Here is a 21,337-nt window from a genome sequence, read left to right as displayed (position 1 = left end):
CCTGCGGGGGTGTTGATCGCCCCTCGTTCTCCGCACGTCCAAACTAAACGCACGCCTCTGGTTGTTAATGAACGACTAGTCGCTGTTGGTCTGAAACGACCTTTACTGGACAGAACTGGTGCTGCTGGTCTCACCTGGAGGATAACGGGAGGAGGGCGTGGTTTCTGGGATGAGGGTGGGGTTTCTGGGAAGAGGGCGTGGTCTCTGGGATGAGGGCGTGGTCTCTGGGATGAGGGTGGGGTTTCTGGGATGAGGGTGGGGTTGCTGGAATGAGGGCGTGGTCTCTGGGATGAGGGTGTGGTCTCTGGGATGAGGGTGGGGTTTCTGGGATGAGGGTGGGGTTTCTGGGATGAGGGCGTGGTCTCTGGGATGAGGGTGGGGTTTCTGGGATGAGGGCGTGGTCTCTGGAATGAGGGCGTGGTCTCTGGGATGAGGGTGGGGTTTCTGGGATGAGGGCGTGGTCTCTGGAATGAGGGCGTGGTCTCTGGGATGAGGGTGGGGTTTCTGGGATGAGGGTGGGGTTTCTGGGATGAGGGCGTGGTCTCTGGGATGAGGGTGGGGTTTCTGGGATGAGGGTGGGGTTTATGGTACCTGGAAGATGACTGGTATCAGGGTGTGGTTTAGGGTGTGGTTACCTGGAAGATGACTGGTAGCAGGGTGTGGTTTAGGGTGTGGTTACCTGGAAGATGACTGGTATCAGGGTGTGGTTTAGGGTGTGGTTTATGGTACCTGGAAGATGACTGGTATCAGGGTGTGGTTACCTGGAAGATGACTGGTATCAGGGTGTGGTTTAGGGTGTGGTTTATGGTACCTGGAAGATGACTTGTATCAGGGTGTGGTTTATGGTACCTGGAAGATGACTGGTATGAGGGTGTGGTAGTGCTGGTGCTGGTCTTGGTTGAACTGGTTCAGACTGGTCATGTAATCCTGCTTGGACTCCTGAGCCGACTGCTGCTTCTGCTGGGCTGCGTGGCGCGCCTGAAACAACGTTTAACACATTCTGAAACATGTTTAACACATTCTGAAACTTCTGAAACATGTTTAACGCATTCTGAAACATGTTTAACACATTCTGAAACATGTTTAACGCATTCTGAAACATGTTTAACACATTCTGAAACATGTTTAACGCATTCTGAAACATGTTTAACGCATTCTGAAACATGTTTGACACATTCTGAAACATGTTTAACGCATTCTGAAACATGTTTAACGCATTCTGAAACATGTTTAACGCATTCTGAAACATGTTCTGAAACATGTTTAACACATTCTGAAACATGTTTAACACATTCTGAAACACCATTTAACACATTCTGAAACATGTTTAACACATTCTGAAACACCGAGGACATGTTTAACACATTCTGAAACATGTTTAACACATTCTGAAACATGTTTAACGCATTCTGAAACACAGAGGACATGTTTAAAACATTCTGAAACATTCTGAAACATGTTTAACACATTCTGAAACATGTTGAACACATTCTGAAACATGTTGAACACATTCTGAAACATGTTTAACACATTCTGAAACATGTTGAACACATTCTGAAACATGTTTAACGCATTCTGAAACACCGAGGACATGTTTAACGCATTCTGAAACATGTTTAAACATTCTGAAACATTCTGAAACATGTTTAACACATTCTGAAACATGTTTAACGCATTCTGAAACATGTTGAACACATTCTGAAACATGTTGAACACATTCTGAAACATGTTGAACACATTCTGAAACATGTTGAACGCATCCTGAAACATGTTTAACGCATTCTGAAACATGTTGAACACATTCTGAAACATGTTTAACGCATTCTGAAACATGTTGAACACATTCTGAAACATGTTGAACACATTCTGAAACATGTTGAACACATTCTGAAACATGTTGAACACATTCTGAAACATGTTGAACACATTCTGAAACATGTTGAACACATTCTGAAACATGTTTAACACATTCTGAAACATGTTGATCTGAAACATGTTGAACACATTCTGAAACATGTTGAACACATTCTGAAACATGTTTAACGCATTCTGAAACATGTTTAACACATTCTGAAACATGTTTAACACATTCTGAAACATGTTTAACACATTCTGAAACATTCTGAAACATGTTTAAACATTCTGAAACATGTTTAACACATTCTGAAACATGTTTAACACATTCTGAAACATGTTTAACACATTCTGAAACATGTTGAACACATTCTGAAACATTCTGAAACATGAACACATTCTGAAGCATGTTGAACACATTCTGAAACATGTTGAACACATTCTGAAACATGTTGAACACATTCTGAAACATGTTGAACACATTCTGAAACATGTTGAACACATTCTGAAACATGTTGAACACATTCTGAAACATGTTGATCTGAAACATGTTGAACACATTCTGAAACATGTTTAACATATTCTGAAACATGTTTAACGCATTCTGAAACATGTTGAACACATTCTGAAACATGTTTAACACATTCTGAAACATGTTTAACACATTCTGAAACATGTTTAACACATTCTGAAACATGTTGAACACATTCTGAAACATGTTGAACACATTCTGAAACATTCTGAAACATGTTTAAACATTCTGAAACATGTTTAACACATTCTGAAACATGTTTAACACATTCTGAAACATGTTGAACACATTCTGAAACATTCTGAAACATGTTGAACACATTCTGAAGCATGTTGAACACATTCTGAAACATGTTGAACACATTCTGAAACATGTTTAACACATTCTGAAACATGTTGAACACATTCTGAAACAATGTGGACATGTTTAACACATTGGATCGTGCATGCGTGCGTGCGTGCGTGTGTTGTACCTTCACTGAACAGCGCTGGCATGCGTACAGAGCGAGAGAGAGAGAGAGAGAGAGAGAGAGAGAGAGAGAGAGAGAGAGAGAGAGAGAGATAAGAAAACAGTGGCAGTCTGTAGTGCAGCAATAGTGCAATAGTGTAGTGCAGCAATAGTGCAGCAGCACCCTAGGGTGCTGCTGCACTATTGTGGTAATCAATAATCACGGTAAAACATCCGATATTATCCCAAAGAGAGCCAGGGACACGGAATCAGGGCCTTTCTCGGCCCCACCTCTGTCCCAGTGTTTATATTGTGTTTTAGTTTCCAAGATGGCCGCAGCACCAGGAGGGGGTGGCCTTACTGGGCTGCGTTCACACATTCAAGACACCTGTCTTGTGTCTGTCTTGTGTCTGTGTTTAATGGCCGCTCCAATGCATTTCCAATGGAAGTCCATATGGTTTGACCAAACATTTTGTTTGATGTGGGGGAGGGGGGGCAGAACACATCCATCAAAGCTGTGTTCAGACACAAGGCAATTGTCTTGAATGCAGCCCAGTAAGGTCATATGTCGACCCCGCCCGCTCACCTCCGCCCCACCCCCTCCTGGTGCTGCGGCCATCTTGGATCCTAAACACAATATAAACAATGTGAGAGGGGTGGGGCCGAGAAAGGCCCTGATTACGTTAATTCCTCTAGATCAGGGGTTCTCAACGTTTTTGGCCGGGGACCCCCGGAAATGCTTTGGCAATGTCTCGGGACCCCCGCCCCGCCCCCTCCCGACCCCCAATATAAATTGACTGCTACAATAACCTTAAACCATTTTGGGCGGGAACCCCTTTTGGTGTTTTAAGCATTGTTATAATTTAGCTATTGAAAAATAGCAGACCTACAAGCTCATAGCGCGCCACCGAGTGGCACGCTACGAGCTTGTAGGTCTGCTATTTTTGAAAAATCGTGAAAATAAAATTTTAAAAAAAATAATAATTTGGGGACCCCCTAAAATAATTTGGCGACCCCCCGAGGGGTCGCGACCCACGGGTTGAGAACCCCTGCTCTAGAACGTGAAATTACGTATTTTTTAAATTTAATTTCATTCGTTTATTAAACATGTTTTTTTGTTTGTTTTTTACGGCCAACACACAGACCCGACGCGCACGCGGTCGCGCGCTTAACCCATTCTGGGTAGGAACCCCTTTTGGTGTTTAAGCATTATGTCATACTTTAGCTATTGAAAAATAGCTAAAGTATGGCTATATTAATGCAATCATGGCGGCCCCCTTCAGCATCACCAGGCTTTCCACCTCGGAGGAAAAAAGTTTTGTTGTGATTGTCAACAGCTCTGGTAAGAATTTTGGTGCGCAAAAATGCACTATAGCCTATGCAAGTTTGCAACCCTCCTCCTCCTCCTCCTCCTCCTCCTCCTCCTCCTCCTCCTCCTCCTCCTCCTCCTCCTCCTCCTCCTCCTCCTCCAACCTCCTCCTCCTCCTCCTCCAACCTCCTCCTCCTCCTCCTCCTCCTCCTCCTCCTCCTCCTCCTCCTCCTCCTCCTCCTCCTCCTCCTCCTCCTCCTCCTCCTCCGTCTGGAGAGGCGGCGGGGTGCACGTCGCTCATAGAGAGCAGTCTCATGTCATGTTAAAGCACACACTATGGGTCCGGATCTCGGATCGGCGCCGTGCCGTTTTGGTCGGACCGGATCCAAACAGTCAAATCCTTCTCGGCTCCGTTTCAGACCGGATCCAAAACTTTCGGGTCCGGTTCCGGGCCGGGTGCGGCCAATTAGAATGTTTCTCGGATCCGGATCGGTTTGGTTCTGATATCACCAGGTCCGTTTCGGACCGGGTCCAATGTTATGGACCCGTGCTGCCCTCTACCTGGAACAACATATTTTCAGATGGGGGTCGGCGGCCAATTACATATAATCTTGGGGCTCCTTGACATGGACATTTTTGAGAACGACTGACATAGAAAGATGGGTTTTTCTGAAAAGTGTCAGGATTTAGAAGACATTTGTAGAATCGTTCCCAGGTCTAAATGGGTTAATAGTCCAGTTTCTCCTCAAAATGAGACAAACTGACATCTTTGAGACCTTATAAAAGTCTAAACTTTGATCACACTCAGAAAGCGATGCATTATATCCTGTAATGAGAATCTGGCTCAGATATGGAGGGCTTTCACATCGGGGGCGGGGCGGAAGTGGCGCGTGTTGTAAGTGGCGCGTTTTGTAAGCTCATAGCGCGGATTTCATTGGCCCAGACTCTCCTTCAAGTGGAACTCAGGGTACTCAGTGGAATCCCGTAAGAGGGAACTTTTGGACAAAAATAGCGAAAATAGCACAACGTGTCGCAGCGCGACGCGTTGTGAGCTTGTAGATCGTCTATGTCCAGGGCGCAACCCTTAGCTAGTGGAGATGCGGTGTGCAACGACATGGATTTCTAAACAAATTTGTTCAAGTTCAGGAGACTAAGGGAAAAAAAGCAATTCTCCTGAACGCTGCCTTCCGGCATGGCATGGAAAGGAGATGGAGGGCATTTGCATTTCTTTCACTGTAGTAAATGCTGCATTCGTGGTCTGGAGAGTTGTTTTACAGACGGGTAAAAAGGCAGTTGTTTTACAGACGGGTAAAAGGGCAGTTGTTTTACAGACGGGTAAAAAGGCAGTTGTTTTACAGACGGGTAAAAGGGCAGTTGTTTTACAGACGGGTAAAAGGGCAGTTGTTTTACAGACGGGTAAAAGGGCAGTTGTTTTACAGACGGGTAAAAGGGCAGTTGTTTTACAGACGGGTAAAAGGGCAGTTGTTTTACAGACGGGTAAAAAGGCAGTTGTTTTACAGACGGGTAAAAGGGCAGTTGTTTTACAGACGGGTAAAAGGGCAGTTGTTTTACAGACGGGTAAAAGGGCAGTTGTTTTACAGACGGGTAAAAGGGCAGTTGTTTTACAGACGGGTAAAAGGGCAGTTGTTTTACAGAAGGGTAAAAGGGCAGTTGTTTTACAGACGGGTAAAAGGGCAGTTGTTTTACAGACGGGTAAAAGGGCAGTTGTTTTACAGACGGGTAAAAGGGCAGTTGTTTTACAGACGGGTAAAAGGGCAGTTGTTTTACAGACGGGTAAAAGGGCAGTTGTTTTACAGACGGGTAAAAGGGCAGTTGTTTTACAGACGGGTAAAAGGGCAGTTGTTTTACAGACGGGTAAAAGGGCAGGCGGCTGAAGCCCCCTATGATGTGTATGTGTGTGTGTGTATGTGCGTCCCTGTTAATGCATGTGAGCCTCAGCACCACACAGACCTTCTCTCCGTCCATCTTGCTGTTCAGCTCGTTGTCGATCCGGTCAGAGTTCTGCTGGGCTCTCTCCGCCTCTTTACAGTCCCTCTCGAACCGCCGTTTACTCTGTAGGACACACAATAATATAGGCAACCATTTACTGTGTAACACACACACAATAATATAGGCAACCATTTACTGTGTAACACACACAATAATATAGGCAACCATTTACTGTGTAACACACACACACAGTAATGTAGGCAACCATTTACTGTGTAACACACAGTAATGTAGGCAACCATTTACTCTGTAGGACACACTAATAATAAATGGCAGAAGCTTCTCTAAAACACCCTGGACAACGCTCCACACGTCCTAGACTCTTCTCCCTTCTCTAAAACACCCTGGGTATCTTGCCACGAAAAAATTTATGTATGAATTCCAATCTGGCTTCAGAACATCCCACTCCACTGACACATGCCTCCTCTATTTGAGCGACCACATCAAACACGAGGTGGATGCTGGCAAATACTGCGGCATGGTCATGCTGGACCTCCAAAAGGCTTTTGACACCGTGAACCACTCCATACTGGTTAACAAGCTAAAAGCAATTTGTTTTGATAGCACATCAGTGAGCTGGATGCAATCCTACCTGGAGGGGAGAGAACAGATGGTGGAGGTGAATGGAACACTGCCCCCCCCCCCCCCCCTCCCTCCCAGTGAGCTGTGGCGTTCCACAAGGAAGCATACTAGGACCTTTACTGTTCCTAATATATGTAAACGACATGACATCAGCTTGTGACTGCAATTTGTTCCTGTTCGCAGATGACTCAGCACTGTTGGTCTCGGACAGGAACAAACTGCAGGTTGAAAATGCCCCCAGCTCTGAACTTGGTAGAATCTGCACCTGGCTCGCTGATAACAAACTCTTTACACCTGGGAAAAACTGAATCCATTCTATTTGGATCAAATAGAAATCTCAGCAAGGCAGATGGCTTCTTGGTTAGAGTGGGTGACAATATTATCACACGAAAAGATGAAATTACCTACCTAGGTTCCATCCTGGAGGCAAATCTTTCCGGTGATAAAATGGCCACCAACGTAATCAAAAAGGTCAACCTATACAGGATCTCCTCACTGGTCAACAAAAACACCTTGAAGACCCTAACAGGAGCCCTCGTACAAGGTTTATTTGACTATGCTTGCACCTCCTGGTACCACAGCACCTCTAAGGCCCATACAACAAGGCTCCAGACTTCCCAAAACAAACTGGTCAGGCTACTACTTGGCCTCACTCCCCGAACCCACCTCACCCCTGCCCACTTCGACAGGCTGGAATGGCTTAGGGTTGACGACAGAGTACAGCACCTTGCAATGGGTCTGGTCCACAAGATTCGCTACACCACCAAGATACCCATGTACCTGTCTAAATACTTCCTTAATGTCAACAAAGTCTACTCCCACAACACCAGAGGGAGTTCAACAAACCATGTGCAACCCAGATATGGTACAAACAAGGGATTAAATTAATTTCGCTCCTATGCCACCAAAATGTGGAACGCCCTACCAACAGTCGTTAAGACATGCGAATCCCTGGACTCCTTCAATACTGCTCTCAAAGGGCACCTACGGACGGCTGCAATTCGAAACTGCCCCCGTAAAGTCTGAATCCCCCACCCACCCCTGTTTCCCCTCACTGTATACATTTATTTTCCCTTTTTACCTCCTATGATGATTTATTTTGACTATATAGTTGTGTATATTCGTACGTCTCTAAATGTTTTGATGAATTGAAAATGGTGGGCCCTATTGTAAACAGGTGTAATGCTTTATGGTGTCGTCCACTCACTGTTAACAGTTTTTGTATTGAGTTGTACTTGAAATGTACTGTAATTCTGCAAACTGTTAATAAATCAATCAATCAATCAATCAGACAAGGCTCCACACGTCCCAGACTCTTCTGCCTTCTCTAAAACACCCTGGACAACGCTCCACACGTCCCAGACTCTTCTGCCTTCTCTAAAACACCCTGGACAACACTCCACATGTCCCAGACTCTTTTACCTTCTCTAAAACACCCTGGACAACGCTCCACACGTCCCAGACTCTTCTGCCTTCTCTAAAACACCCTGGACAACACTCCACACGTCCCAGACTCTTCTACCTTCTCTAAAACACCCTGGACAACACTCCACACGTCCCAGACTCTTCTCCCTTCTCTAAAACACCCTGGACAACGCTCCACATGTCATAACAATAATAATACTAACAACAACAACAACAACAACACCAACAACAACAACAACAACAACAATAACAATAACAATAACAATAACAATAACAATAACAATACTAATACTAATACTAATAACATACAGATTCCAGTTGTTTCCAGGAGCTCTCAATGTGCTGCTGGGCGCGGCGGCCATCTTGGAAATGCTGTGAGGAACACAAGAACACTTAATTAACAAAGTGTTCATTAGTGTTCACTAATTCATTAGTTAACCCCTTATAACCCTCTGGACTCAGTCAAATTCATTAGTTAACCCCTTATAACCCTCTGGACTCAGTCAAATTCATTAGTTAACCCCTTATAACCCTCTGGACTCAGTCAAATTAATTAGTTAACCCCTTATAACCCTCTGGACTCAGTCAAATTCATTAGTTAACCCCTTATAACCCTCTGGACTCAGTCAAATTCATTAGTTAACCCCTTATAACCCTCTGGACTCAGTCAAATTCATTAGTTAACCCCTTATAACCCTCTGGACTCAGTCAAATTCATTAGTTAACCCTTTATAACCCTCTGGACTCAGTCAAATTCATTAGTTAACCCCTTATAACCCTCTGGACTCAGTCAAATTCATTAGTTAACCCCTTATAACCCTCTGGACTCAGTCAAATTCATTAGTTAACCCCTTATAACCCTCTGGACTCAGTCAAATTCATTAGTTAACCCCTTATAACCCTCTGGACTCAGTCAAATTCATTAGTTAACCCCTTATAACCCTCTGGACTCAGTCAAATTCATTAGTTAACCCCTTATAACCCTCTGGACTCAGTCAAATTCATTAGTTAACCCCTTATAACCCGCTGGACTCAGTCAAATTCATTAGTTAACCCCTTATAACCCTCTGGACTCAGTCAAATTCATTAGTTAACCCCTTATAACCCTCTGGACTCAGTCAAATTCATTAGTTAACCCCTTATAACCCTCTGGACTCAGTCAAATTCATTAGTTAACCCCTTATAACCCTCTGGACTCAGTCAAATTCATTAGTTAACCCCTTATAACCCTCTGGACTCAGTCAAATTCATTAGTTAACCCCTTATAACCCTCTGGACTCAGTCAAATTCATTAGTTAACCCCTTATAACCCTCTGGACTCAGTCAAATTCATTAGTTAACCCCTTATAACCCTCTGGACTCAGTCAAATTCATTAGTTAACCCCTTATAACCCTCTGGACTCAGTCAAATTCATTAGTTAACCCCTTATAACCCTCTGGACTCAGTCAAATTCATTAGTTAACCCCTTATAACCCTCTGGACTCAGTCAAATTCATTAGTTAACCCCTTATAACCCTCTGGACTCAGTCAAATTCATTAGTTAACCCCTTATAACCCTCTGGACTCAGTCAAATTCATTAGTTAACCCCTTATAACCCGCTGGACTCAGTCAAATTCATTAGTTAACCCCTTATAACCCTCTGGACTCAGTCAAATTCATTAGTTAACCCCTTATAACCCTCTGGACTCAGTCAAATTCATTAGTTAACCCCTTATAACCCTCTGGACTCAGTCAAATTCATTAGTTAACCCCTTATAACCCTCTGGACTCAGTCAAATTCATTAGTTAACCCCTTATAACCCTCTGGACTCAGTCAAATTCATTAGTTAACCCCTTATAACCCTCTGGACTCAGTCAAATTCATTAGTTAACCCCTTATAACCCTCTGGACTCAGTCAAATTCATTAGTTAACCCCTTATAACCCTCTGGACTCAGTCAAATTCATTAGTTAACCCCTTATAACCCTCTGGACTCAGTCAAATTCATTAGTTAACCCCTTATAACCCTCTGGACTCAGTCAAATTCATTAGTTAACCCCTTATAACCCTCTGGACTCAGTCAAATTCATTAGTTAACCACTGTTGTGCAACGTTGTTCGTGTGTGTGTGCGTGCGTGTGTGCATGTGTGTGTGTGTGCTTGCGTGCGTGCATGTGTGTGTGCATGTGTGTGTGCGTGCGTGCGTGGGTGTGTGCGTGCGGGCGCGTCGTACCGACTTCCTCTCTGCCTTCAGGTCGGTGGTGAATCGCGACAGCTCGGCGACCACGTTGGAGTTCAGGCTGTCCGCCAGCGCCTCCCTCTGGCCAGAATACTCACTGAGCTCTCTGAGGGTGAGGATGAACGCACGGCACCACGAGAACCTGCAGCGCATGCACACACACACACACACACACACACACACACACACACATGGTCTGTAACTCTGAGAGTGTAACACACGGAACCAAATGGACCCTTACGGGTCTGTAACTCTGAGTGTACCAAAAGAGACCTTTTTTTTTTTTTTAAATGTGGTGCAAATCTTTGAATATATATTCTTTCACAGCGAACATTTTTAACTCAAAGCTTTGCTTCTGGGGGGGGGGGGGTCCCTGGAACTACATATTTTCAGATGGGGGTCGGCAGCCAAATAAAGATAATTCTGGGGGTCCTTGACATGAAATAGTTTGAGAACCACTGACAGAAACATGAGGACGTCAGGATTTAGACATTTAGAATCTGGTCTCAGGTCTAAATGTGTTCATAAATAGACTCCAACCTGCTTCCAGCCTCCTAAACAAAGGGGTGACCTTTGACCTCACTGACCTCTGACCTCACTGACCACTCACTGACCACTCACTGACCCCTCACTGACCACTCACTGACCACTCACTGACCTCTCTCTGACCACTCACTGACCACTCACTGACCACTGACCACTCACTGACCACTCACTCCACACAGAGGAACACAGAGGGGGGGGGGGGGGGGGGGGGGGGGGGGCTGGGGGGGGAGTTCGGGGAGGACCAAACCATGACTACTTAGGATACCATTGTGGGATTGGGGGCCTGGGAGGGGCTGGGGTCCTGGGAGGGGCTGGGGTCCTGGGAGGGGCTGGGGGCCTGGGAGGGGCTGGGGTCCTGGGAGGGGCTGGGGGCCTGGGAGGGCCTGGGGTCCTGGGAGGGGATGGGGTCCTGGGAGGGGCTGGGGTCCTGGGAGGGGCTGGGGGCCTGGGAGGGGCTGGGGGCCTGGGAGGGGCTGGGGTCCTGGGAGGGGCTGGGGTCCTGGGAGGGGCTGGGGGCCTGGGAGGGGCTGGGGGCCTGGGAGGGGCTGGGGACCTGGGAGGGGCTGGGGGCCTGGGAGGGGCTGGGGGCCTGGGAGGGGCTGGGGGCCTGGGAGGGGCTGGGGGCCTGGGAGTGGCTTTGACGAAAACAGAAGCGGTCTGTGGAGATACAGACGCCCCAGAGGCGAAGGAGGAGTCTACCTTTCTGTGTCTAGAGATACAGACGGCCCAGAGCCGAAGGAGACGTCTACCTTTCTGTGTCTGTGGAGATGCAGACGGCCCAGAGCCGAAGGAGGCGTCTACCTTTCTGTGTCTGTGGAGATACAGACGGCCCAGAGCCGAAGGAGGCGTCTACCTTTCTGTGTCTGTGGAGATACAGACGGCCCAGAGCCTTTCTGTGTCTGTGGAGATACAGACGGCCCAGAGCCTTTCTGTGTCTGTGGAGATACAGACGGCCCAGAGCCGAAGGAGACGTCTACCTTTCTGTGTCTGTGGAGATACAGACGGCCCAGAGCCTTTCTGTGTCTGTGGAGATACAGACGGACCAGAGCCGAAGGAGGAGTCTACCTTTCTGTGTCTGTGGAGATACAGACGGCCCAGAGCCTTTCTGTGTCTGTGGAGATACAGACGGCCCAGAGCCGAAGGAGGAGTCTACCTTTCTGTGTCTGTGGAGATACAGACGGCCCAGAGCCGAAGGAGGAGTCTACCTTTCTGTGTCTGTGGAGATACAGACGGCCCAGAGCCGAAGGAGGAGTCTACCTTTCTGTGTCTGTGGAGATACAGACGCCCCAGAGCCGAAGGAGGAGTCTACCTTTCTGTGTCTGTGGAGATACAGACGGCCCAGAGCCTTTCTGTGTCTGTGGAGATACAGACGGCCCAGAGCCTTTCTGTGTCTGTGGAGATACAGACGGCCCAGAGCCTTTCTGTGTCTGTGGAGATACAGACGGCCCAGAGCCTTTCTGTGTCTGTGGAGATACAGACGGCCCAGAGCCGAAGGAGACGTCTACCTTTCTGTGTCTGTGGAGATACAGACGGCCCAGAGCCTTTCTGTGTCTGTGGAGATACAGACGGCCCAGAGCCGAAGGAGGAGTCTACCTTTCTGTGTCTGTGGAAATACAGACGGCCCAGAGCCTTTCTGTGTCTGTGGAGATACAGACGGCCCAGAGCCGAAGGAGGAGTCTACCTTTCTGTGTCTGTGGAGATACAGACGGCCCAGAGCCGAAGGAGGCGTCTACCTTTCTGTGTCTGTGGAGATACAGACGGCCCAGAGCCGAAGGAGACGTCTACCTTTCTGTGTCTGTGGAGATACAGACGGCCCAGAGCCGAAGGAGGAGTCTACCTTTCTGTGTCTATGGAATAGAGCAGTGATTCTCAACATTTTCAGGCCGTGACCCCAAAAAATAAACATATTTCAACTGGGAACCCCCCAAAAAACGCCTCCTCGCACTAAGCTTGTAGATCGGCTATTTTCACAATTGTATAATAAGAGCATAATATCGACCACTTTGTCAGACCTCCTGGTCCTGGAACAGGAAGAGGAAGTGACACTTAACAGGAAGAGGAAGTGACACTGACCTGTTTTCTTCTTCTTCTCTGGAGTTGTTCTTTTTAGGCTGATACTTCTTAGACAGATTCCTACAGAGAACACACACACACACACACACACACACACACACACACACACACACACACACACACACACACACACACACACACACACACACACACACACACACACACACACACACACACACGAAGTGAGGGGCGCTAATATATTAGGGCTATATCTTGCGCCACCTTTAAAAAAGTTAAAATAGCCGATCTACAAGCTCACAAAGTATAGATGTAGATCGGCTAGTTGAACTATTTTAAAATAGTAAAAAATGGCAAATACGTTTAGGGATAAGGGTGGCACAAGATGGAACCCTTTATGTTTGTGTTGCCACACATTTGAGGGACATCATTTCTCCTTTCATTGTCAATGGAAAATATGAGACGTGCGAGGACAAAAGCTGTATATAGGAGGGGCTAGCACCCCTCACAAACAAACACACATTTAGAGAAGGTTTTTCCCATCATGCACCACCAGATAGGAAAACATTTGAGTAGGTATTTTTCCCATCATGCACCACGGGACGTCTCCAGAACCAGTGACGGATCAACCCCTCTCAAGGCCCTGGCGCTTCACAAAATCAAAAGGCCCTACAGATTCAGCCAATTAATTAATTAATTAATTAACATGCATTTCGCCGTTTAGCGCATATCCACTACTGCCTGCGCTGCCCGCTGACACACAAGACACAGCCGCACTGGGCACAGCCTTTCCAACTTCAGTCTCTGCTAAACTATTATGTAAGGCCTAGGAGATTACTTTATGGTTATTAATACAGTCATTAACAATAAACATGCAGCAGCATGTTTTGTCTAAATTGTCTTTGTGGCCAACAAATGTAGCTACATTTGCAAACAGTGCTGTTGACCATGTTGTTACATGGTCCATATAACGTGTGTACCAACAGACAATGTCGATATGCTATATTAATATTAGAACGTTTTAAAGCTAGATTAATTATTGACGACAATGCAACCAAGTTGTGGTGGGTGCAACGTCACTGAAAACTTTCATAATAGCAAATTAGCAATTACATTAATTTACTCACGAGTGCTGAAATCGTGAAATGGAGGATGTAAGAACACACTTTTGTTGCATTAGAGCAGGGTAAATATGAAGTTTTGCGCCACGGTCTTGTGTTTATATTCCTCTTACATAGGCTGTAGGCTATGTTATTGTCGCAACAACAACACACGTTGGTCGGTCTGAGAGAGGGGGCCTTCCTGAGCGAGGGGGCGTCGCTTACTCGCTTCCCCTCTGTCGGAGGAGGAAGCGACGCGCAGCCGTCGGGAACCCCCCTATGGGAACCCCCCCCAGGCCGACTGCCCCCTTGCTGCTAGTATCAGGCTGCTACAGAAACTGTCAGACGAGAAGACCAAAAACACTAGCGGGGGTTCCTGTGTTGCGTTATATTTTTCGACAGAAGCAACAGTTGTACCTATAGTCTCGTACCGGGCCCTGCAAGCTTCGGGCCCTGGCGCTTAAGCGCCACCTAGTTCCATTGTTAGTCCGGCTCTGTCCAGAACGTACCTGATCTGCTTGGCGTAGCTCAGCTCGATCTCGGCTCTCTCCTTCACAAACTTGGTGTATCGCTCCACGAACTCGATGCCCCAGCTGGTGTGTCTCTCCAGGTTGTCAAACTGGTCCTGGGGGTGGAGAGAACAGATTGAGACCCCCGAAACCAAAGATTCTACTATAGAAAAGGTTGAGACCCCAGACCAAAGATTCAACTATAGAAAAGGTTGAGACCCCAGACCAAAGATTCAACTATAGAAAAGGTTGAGACCCCAGACCAAAGATTCTACTATAGAAAAGGTTGTTGAGACCCCAGACCAAAGATTCAACTATAGAAAAGGTTGAGACCCCAGACCAAAGATTCAACTATAGAAAAGGTTGAGACCCCAGACCAAAGATTCAACTATAGAAAAGGTTGAGACCCCAGACCAAAGATTCGACTATAGAAAAGGTTGAGACCCCAGACCAAAGATTCTACTATAGAAAAGGTTGAGACCCCAGACCAAAGATTCAACTATAGAAAGATTGAGACCCCAGACCAAAGATTCAACTATAGAAAAGGTTGAGACCCCAGACCAAAGATTCAACTATAGAAAAGGTTGAGACCCCAGACCAAAGATTCAACTATAGAAAAGGTTGAGACCCCAGACCAAAGATTCAACTATAGAAAAGGTTGAGACCCCAGACCAAAGATTCGACTATAGAAAAGGTTGAGACCCCAGACCAAAGATTCGACTATAGAAAAGGTTGAGACCCCAGACCAAAGATTCGACTATAGAAAAGGTTGAGACCCCAGACCAAAGATTCTACTATAGAAAAGGTTGAGACCCCAGACCAAAGATTCAACTATAGAAAAGGTTGAGACCCCAGACCAAAGATTCTACTATAGAAAAGGTTGAGACCCCAGACCAAAGATTCAACTATAGAAAAGGTTGAGACCCCAGACCAAAGATTCAACTATAGAAAAGGTTGAGACCCCATACCAAAGATTCAACTATAGAAAAGGTTGAGACCCCAGACCAAAGATTCAACTATAGAAAAGGTTGAGACCCCATACCAAAGATTCAACTATGGAAAAGGTTGAGACCCCAGACCAAAGATTCAACTATAGAAAAGGTTGAGACCCCAGACCAAAGATTCAACTATGGAAAAGGTTGAGACCCCAGACCAAAGATTCAACTATAGAAAAGGTTGAGACCCCAGACCAAAGATTCTACTATAGAAAAGGTTGAGACCCCAGACCAAAGATTCTACTATAGAAAAGGTTGAGACCCTAGACCAAAGATTCTACTATAGAAAAGGTTGAGACCCCAGACCAAAGATTCAACTATAGAAAAGGTTGAGACCCCAGACCAAAGATTCTACTATAGAAAAGGTTGAGACCCCAGACCAAAGATTCAACTATAGAAAAGGTTGAGACCCCAGACCAAAGATTCTACTATAGAAAAGGTTGAGACCCCAGACCAAAGATTCAACTATAGAAAAGGTTGAGACCCCAGACCAAAGATTCAACTATAGAAAAGGTTGAGACCCAGACCAAAGATTCAACAATAGAAAAGGTTGAGACCCAGACCAAAGATTCAACTATAGAAAAGGTTGAGACCCCATACCAAAGATTCAACTATAGAAAAGGTTGAGACCCCAGACCAAAGATTCTACTACAGAAAAGGTTGAGACCCCAGACCAAAGATTCAACTATAGAAAAGGTTGAGACCCCAGACCAAAGATTCAACTATAGAAAAGGTTGAGACCCCAGACCAAAGATTCAACTATAGAAAAGGTTGAGACCCCAGACCAAAGATTCAACTATAGAAAAGGTTGAGACCCCAGACCAAAGATTCAACTATAGAAAAGGTTGAGACCCCAGTCCAAAGATTCAACTATAGAAAAGGTTGAGACCCCAGACCAAAGATTCAACTATAGAAAAGGTTGAGACCCCAGACCAAAGATTCAACTATAGAAAAGGTTGAGACCCCAGACCAAAGATTCAACTATAGAAAAGGTTGAGACCCCAGACCAAAGATTCAACTATAGAAAAGGTTGAGACCCCAGACCAAAGATTCAACTATAGAAAAGTCGCAATTTTGAAAAATGGCAAAGTGTTGTTGCCGCAGTTGCGTACATAGGCCCCTCCCACTAATATTGTATAAGTAATTTGAAAATTTCTTGAAATAAAAACGCTTGAATAGTTTGGTCTTCTGTGAAAATGTGTCGCAAATCTGTAAAATAACAATTATTTTACATTCTCTAATTGTGTAGAATCTACACTGTAGATAGTAACTCTTGCCCACCTGCCCCTGGCAGCTGAATAAAACACTAAGGGTCGCCCACCTGCCCCTGGCAGCTAAATAAAACACTAAGGGTTGCCCACCTGCCCCTGGCAGCTGAATAAAACACTAAGGGTTGCCCACCTGCCCCTGGCAGCTGAATAAAACACTAAGGGTTGCCCACCTGCCCCTGGCAGCTGAATAAAACACTAAGGGTTGCCCACCTGCCCCTGGCAGCTGAATAAAACACTAAGGGTTGCCCACCTGCCCCTGGCAGCTAAATAAAACACTAAGGGTTGCCCACCTGCCCCTGGCAGCTAAATAAAACACTAAGGGTTGCCCACCTGCCCCTGGCAGCTGAATAAAACACTAAGGGTTGCCCACCTGCCCCTGGCAGCTGAATAAAACACTAAGGGTTGCCCACCTGCCCCTGGCAGCTGAATAAAACACGAAGGGTTGCCCACCTGCCCCTGGCAGCTAAATAAAACACTAAGGGTTGCCCACCTGCCCCTGGCAGCTGAATAAAACACTAGGGGTTGCCCACCTGCCGCTGGCAGCTGAATAAAACACTAAGGGTCACCCACCTGCCCCTGGCAGCTGAATAAAACACTAAGGGTTGCCCACCTGCCCCTGGCAGCTAAATAAAACACTAAGGGTCGCCCACCTGCCCCTGGCAGCTGAATAAAACACTAAGGGTTGCCCACCTGCCCCTGGCAGCTGAATAAAACACTAAGGGTTGCCCACCTGCCCCTGGCAGCTGAATAAAACACTAAGGGTTGCCCACCTGCCCCTGGCAGCTAAATAAAACACTAAGGGTTGCCCACCTGCCCCTGGCAGCTGAATAAAACAATAAGGGTTGCCCACCTGCCCCTGGCAGCTAAATAAAACACTAAGGGTTGCCCACCTGCCCCTGGCAGCTGAATAAAACAATAAGGGTTGCCCACCTGCCCCTGGCAGCTAAATAAAAAACTAAGGGTTGCCCACCTGCCCCTGGCAGCTGAATAAAACACTAAGGGTTGCCCACCTGCCCCTGGCAGCTGAATAAAACAATAAGGGTTGCCCACCTGCCCCTGGCAGCTAAATAAAACACTAAGGGTTGCCCACCTGCCCCTGGCAGCTGAATAAAACAATAAGGGTTGCCCACCTGCCCCTGGCAGCTAAATAAAACACTAGGGGTTGCCCACCTGCCGCTGGCAGCTGAATAAAACACTAAGGGTCACCCACCTGCCCCTGGCAGCTGAATAAAACACTAAGGGTTGCCCACCTGCCCCTGGCAGCTAAATAAAACACTAAGGGTCGCCCACCTGCCCCTGGCAGCTGAATAAAACACTAAGGGTTGCCCACCTGCCCCTGGCAGCTGAATAAAACACTAAGGGTTGCCCACCTGCCCCTGGCAGCTGAATAAAACACTAAGGGTTGCCCACCTGCCGCTGGCAGCTGAATAAAACACTAAGGGTCACCCACCTGCCCATGGCAGCTGAATAAAACACTAAGGGTTGCCCACCTGCCCCTGGCAGCTAAATAAAACACTAAGGGTCGCCCACCTGCCCCTGGCAGCTGAATAAAACACTAAGGGTTGCCCACCTGCCCCTGGCAGCTGAATAAAACACTAAGGGTTGCCCACCTGCCCCTGGCAGCTGAATAAAACACTAAGGGTTGCCCACCTGCCCCTGGCAGCTAAATAAAACACTAAGGGTTGCCCACCTGCCCCTGGCAGCTGAATAAAACAATAAGGGTTGCCCACCTGCCCCTGGCAGCTAAATAAAACACTAAGGGTTGCCCACCTGCCCCTGGCAGCTGAATAAAACAATAAGGGTTGCCCACCTGCCCCTGGCAGCTAAATAAAAAACTAAGGGTTGCCCACCTGCCCCTGGCAGCTGAATAAAACACTAAGGGTTGCCCACCTGCCCCTGACAGCTAAATAAAACTCTAAGGGTTGCCCACCTGCCCCAAAAAAATAATTATATATTGTTAAATTGAACAAACAGTAATTCAATTTTTACCTGGGAGGGGGGGGGGGTCCCTGGAAGAACATATTTTCAGATGGGGGTCGGTGGCCAATTTCATATAATTTCTGGGCTACTTGACATGCCATAATTTGAGAACCTCTGATATAGAAACATAGGGTTTTCAGAAAAATGTCATGATTTAGAAGACTTTATGAGACCAGTCATGTTTCTGGAAGCAGATGCTTCTAAACTTCTATTCTATTCTATTGCTAGTTCCATCACTTCAAGCACGCTTTCATCTTCAAATAACTCAATGACCCAAAATAGCCGATCTACAAGCTCACAATCTTCAAGCTCATATGTGTTGTGAAGCTTTACTTCTATGGAATCCAAAATAAAGACTGCAATCAGTCTCTGCGACTGAGATCCATCCTGTAGGCCTACAGTCTACAGCAGTGGTTACCACACTCTTTCATGTCAAGGACCCCCAAATTGACACTAATCAGCCCCGCTGAGATTTGTACGGCTCTAGCAGTGATTCTCAACCCGTTTAATTTCAAGGACCCCAAGGTTTGGGACACATATTAGTCTACAGACCCCCATTTAATGGCATTTCTATCTCTGGGACCCCCAATTTATCTTGTAAAATCAATGTTAATTTAACTCTGAGAGTGTACAAATGGAACCAAATGGACCTGTCACTCTCCGAGTACAGACCCATAAGGCTCCATTTGGTTCCAAATATCATTTAGCTGGGGGACCCGCTGGAATTAACACTCTCAAGGACCCCTGGGGGTCCCCGGACCCGCTGGAACTCCCTCAGGGACCCCTGGGGGTCCCCGGACCCCTGGGGGTCCCCGGACCCCACTTTTTGGAACCACTGGCCAGTATACGATACGATACGATACGATACAACTTTATTGTCAGCTTTCACTGAAATTAGCTTTGCGTCCATGACGTCACCGTTCAAGATACAGACAAGACATACACATTACATTACACAAGATACATTACAGGACATACACAATACATTACACAAGGTACAGACAGGACACACAATACATTACACAAGATACATTACAGGACATACACAATACATTACACAAGATACATTACAGGACATACACAATACATTACACAAGATACAGACAGGATATACACAATACATTACACAAGATACATTACAGGACATACACAATACATTACACAAGGTACATTACAGGACATACACAATACATTACACAAGATACAGACAGGATATACACAATACATTACACAAGATACATTACAGGACATACACAATACATTACACAAGGTACAGACAGGACACACAATACATTACACAAGATACATTACAGGACATACACAATACATTACACAAGATACATTACAGGACATACACAATACATTACACAAGATACAGACAGGATATACACAATACATTACACAAGATACATTACAGGACATACACAATACATTACACAAGGTACAGACAGGACATACACAATACATTACACAAGATACATTACAGGACATACACAATACATTACACAAGATACATTACAGGACATACACAATACATTACACAAGATACAGACAGGATATACACAATACATTACACAAGATACATTACAGGACATACACAATACATTACACAAGGTACAGACAGGACACACAATACATTACACAAGATACATTACAGGACATACACAATACATTACACAAGATACATTACAGGACATACACAATACATTACACAAGATACATTACAGGACATACACAATACATTACACAAGATACATTACAGGACATACACAATACATTACACAAGATACATTACAGGACATACACAATACATTACACAAGATACATTACAGGACATACACAATACATTACACAAGATACATTACAGGACATACACAATACATTACACAAGATACATTACAGGACATACACAATACATTACACAGGGTACATTACAGGACATACACAATACATTACACAAGGTACATTACAGGACATACACAATACATTACACAAGGTACATTACAGGACATACACAATACATTACACAAGATACAGACAGGATATACACAATACATTACACAGGGTACATTACAGGACATACACAATACATTACACAAGGTACATTACAGGACATACACAATACATTACACAAGGTACATTACAGGACATACACAATACATTACACAAGATACATTACAGGACATACACAATACATTACACAAGGTACAGACAGGACATACACAATACATTACACAAGGTACATTACAGGACATACACAATACATTACACAAGGTACATTACAGGACATACACAATACATTACACAAGGTACATTACAGGACATACACAATACATTACACAAGGTACAGACAGGACATACACAATACATTACACAAGGTACAGACAGGACATACACAATACATTACACAAGGTACATTACAGGACATACACAATACATTACACAAGATACAGACAGGATATACACATTACATTACACAAGGTACATTACAGGACATACACAATACATTACACAAGGTACATTACAG

The 21,337-nt window shown here is 45.5% G+C and overlaps 1 protein-coding gene across 2 annotated transcripts in view; it reads right to left on the bottom strand.

Moving 5' to 3' along the window:
* The window catches only part of LOC306933424 (formin-binding protein 1-like), a 77,208-nt gene that overhangs the window by 51,399 nt on the left and 4,472 nt on the right, over positions 1–21,337 (bottom strand). For both annotated transcript variants that reach the window (XM_079515643.1, XM_079515644.1), the window contains exons 2-8: positions 14,565–14,680; positions 12,998–13,057; positions 10,373–10,520; positions 8,469–8,531; positions 6,114–6,215; positions 2,859–2,873; positions 850–978 (exon numbers count right to left, since the gene is read on the bottom strand). In XM_079515643.1, the coding sequence (XP_079371769.1) occupies positions 850–978; positions 2,859–2,873; positions 6,114–6,215; positions 8,469–8,531; positions 10,373–10,520; positions 12,998–13,057; positions 14,565–14,680 (633 nt within the window). The remainder of the gene's footprint in view (positions 1–849; positions 979–2,858; positions 2,874–6,113; positions 6,216–8,468; positions 8,532–10,372; positions 10,521–12,997; positions 13,058–14,564; positions 14,681–21,337) is intronic.

The sequence above is a fragment of the Electrona antarctica genome (assembly GCF_951216825.1).
Source record: "Electrona antarctica genome assembly, chromosome: 12".
NCBI lineage: Eukaryota > Metazoa > Chordata > Actinopteri > Myctophiformes > Myctophidae > Electrona > Electrona antarctica.
This window is presented reverse-complemented; position numbering and strand designations above follow the sequence as displayed.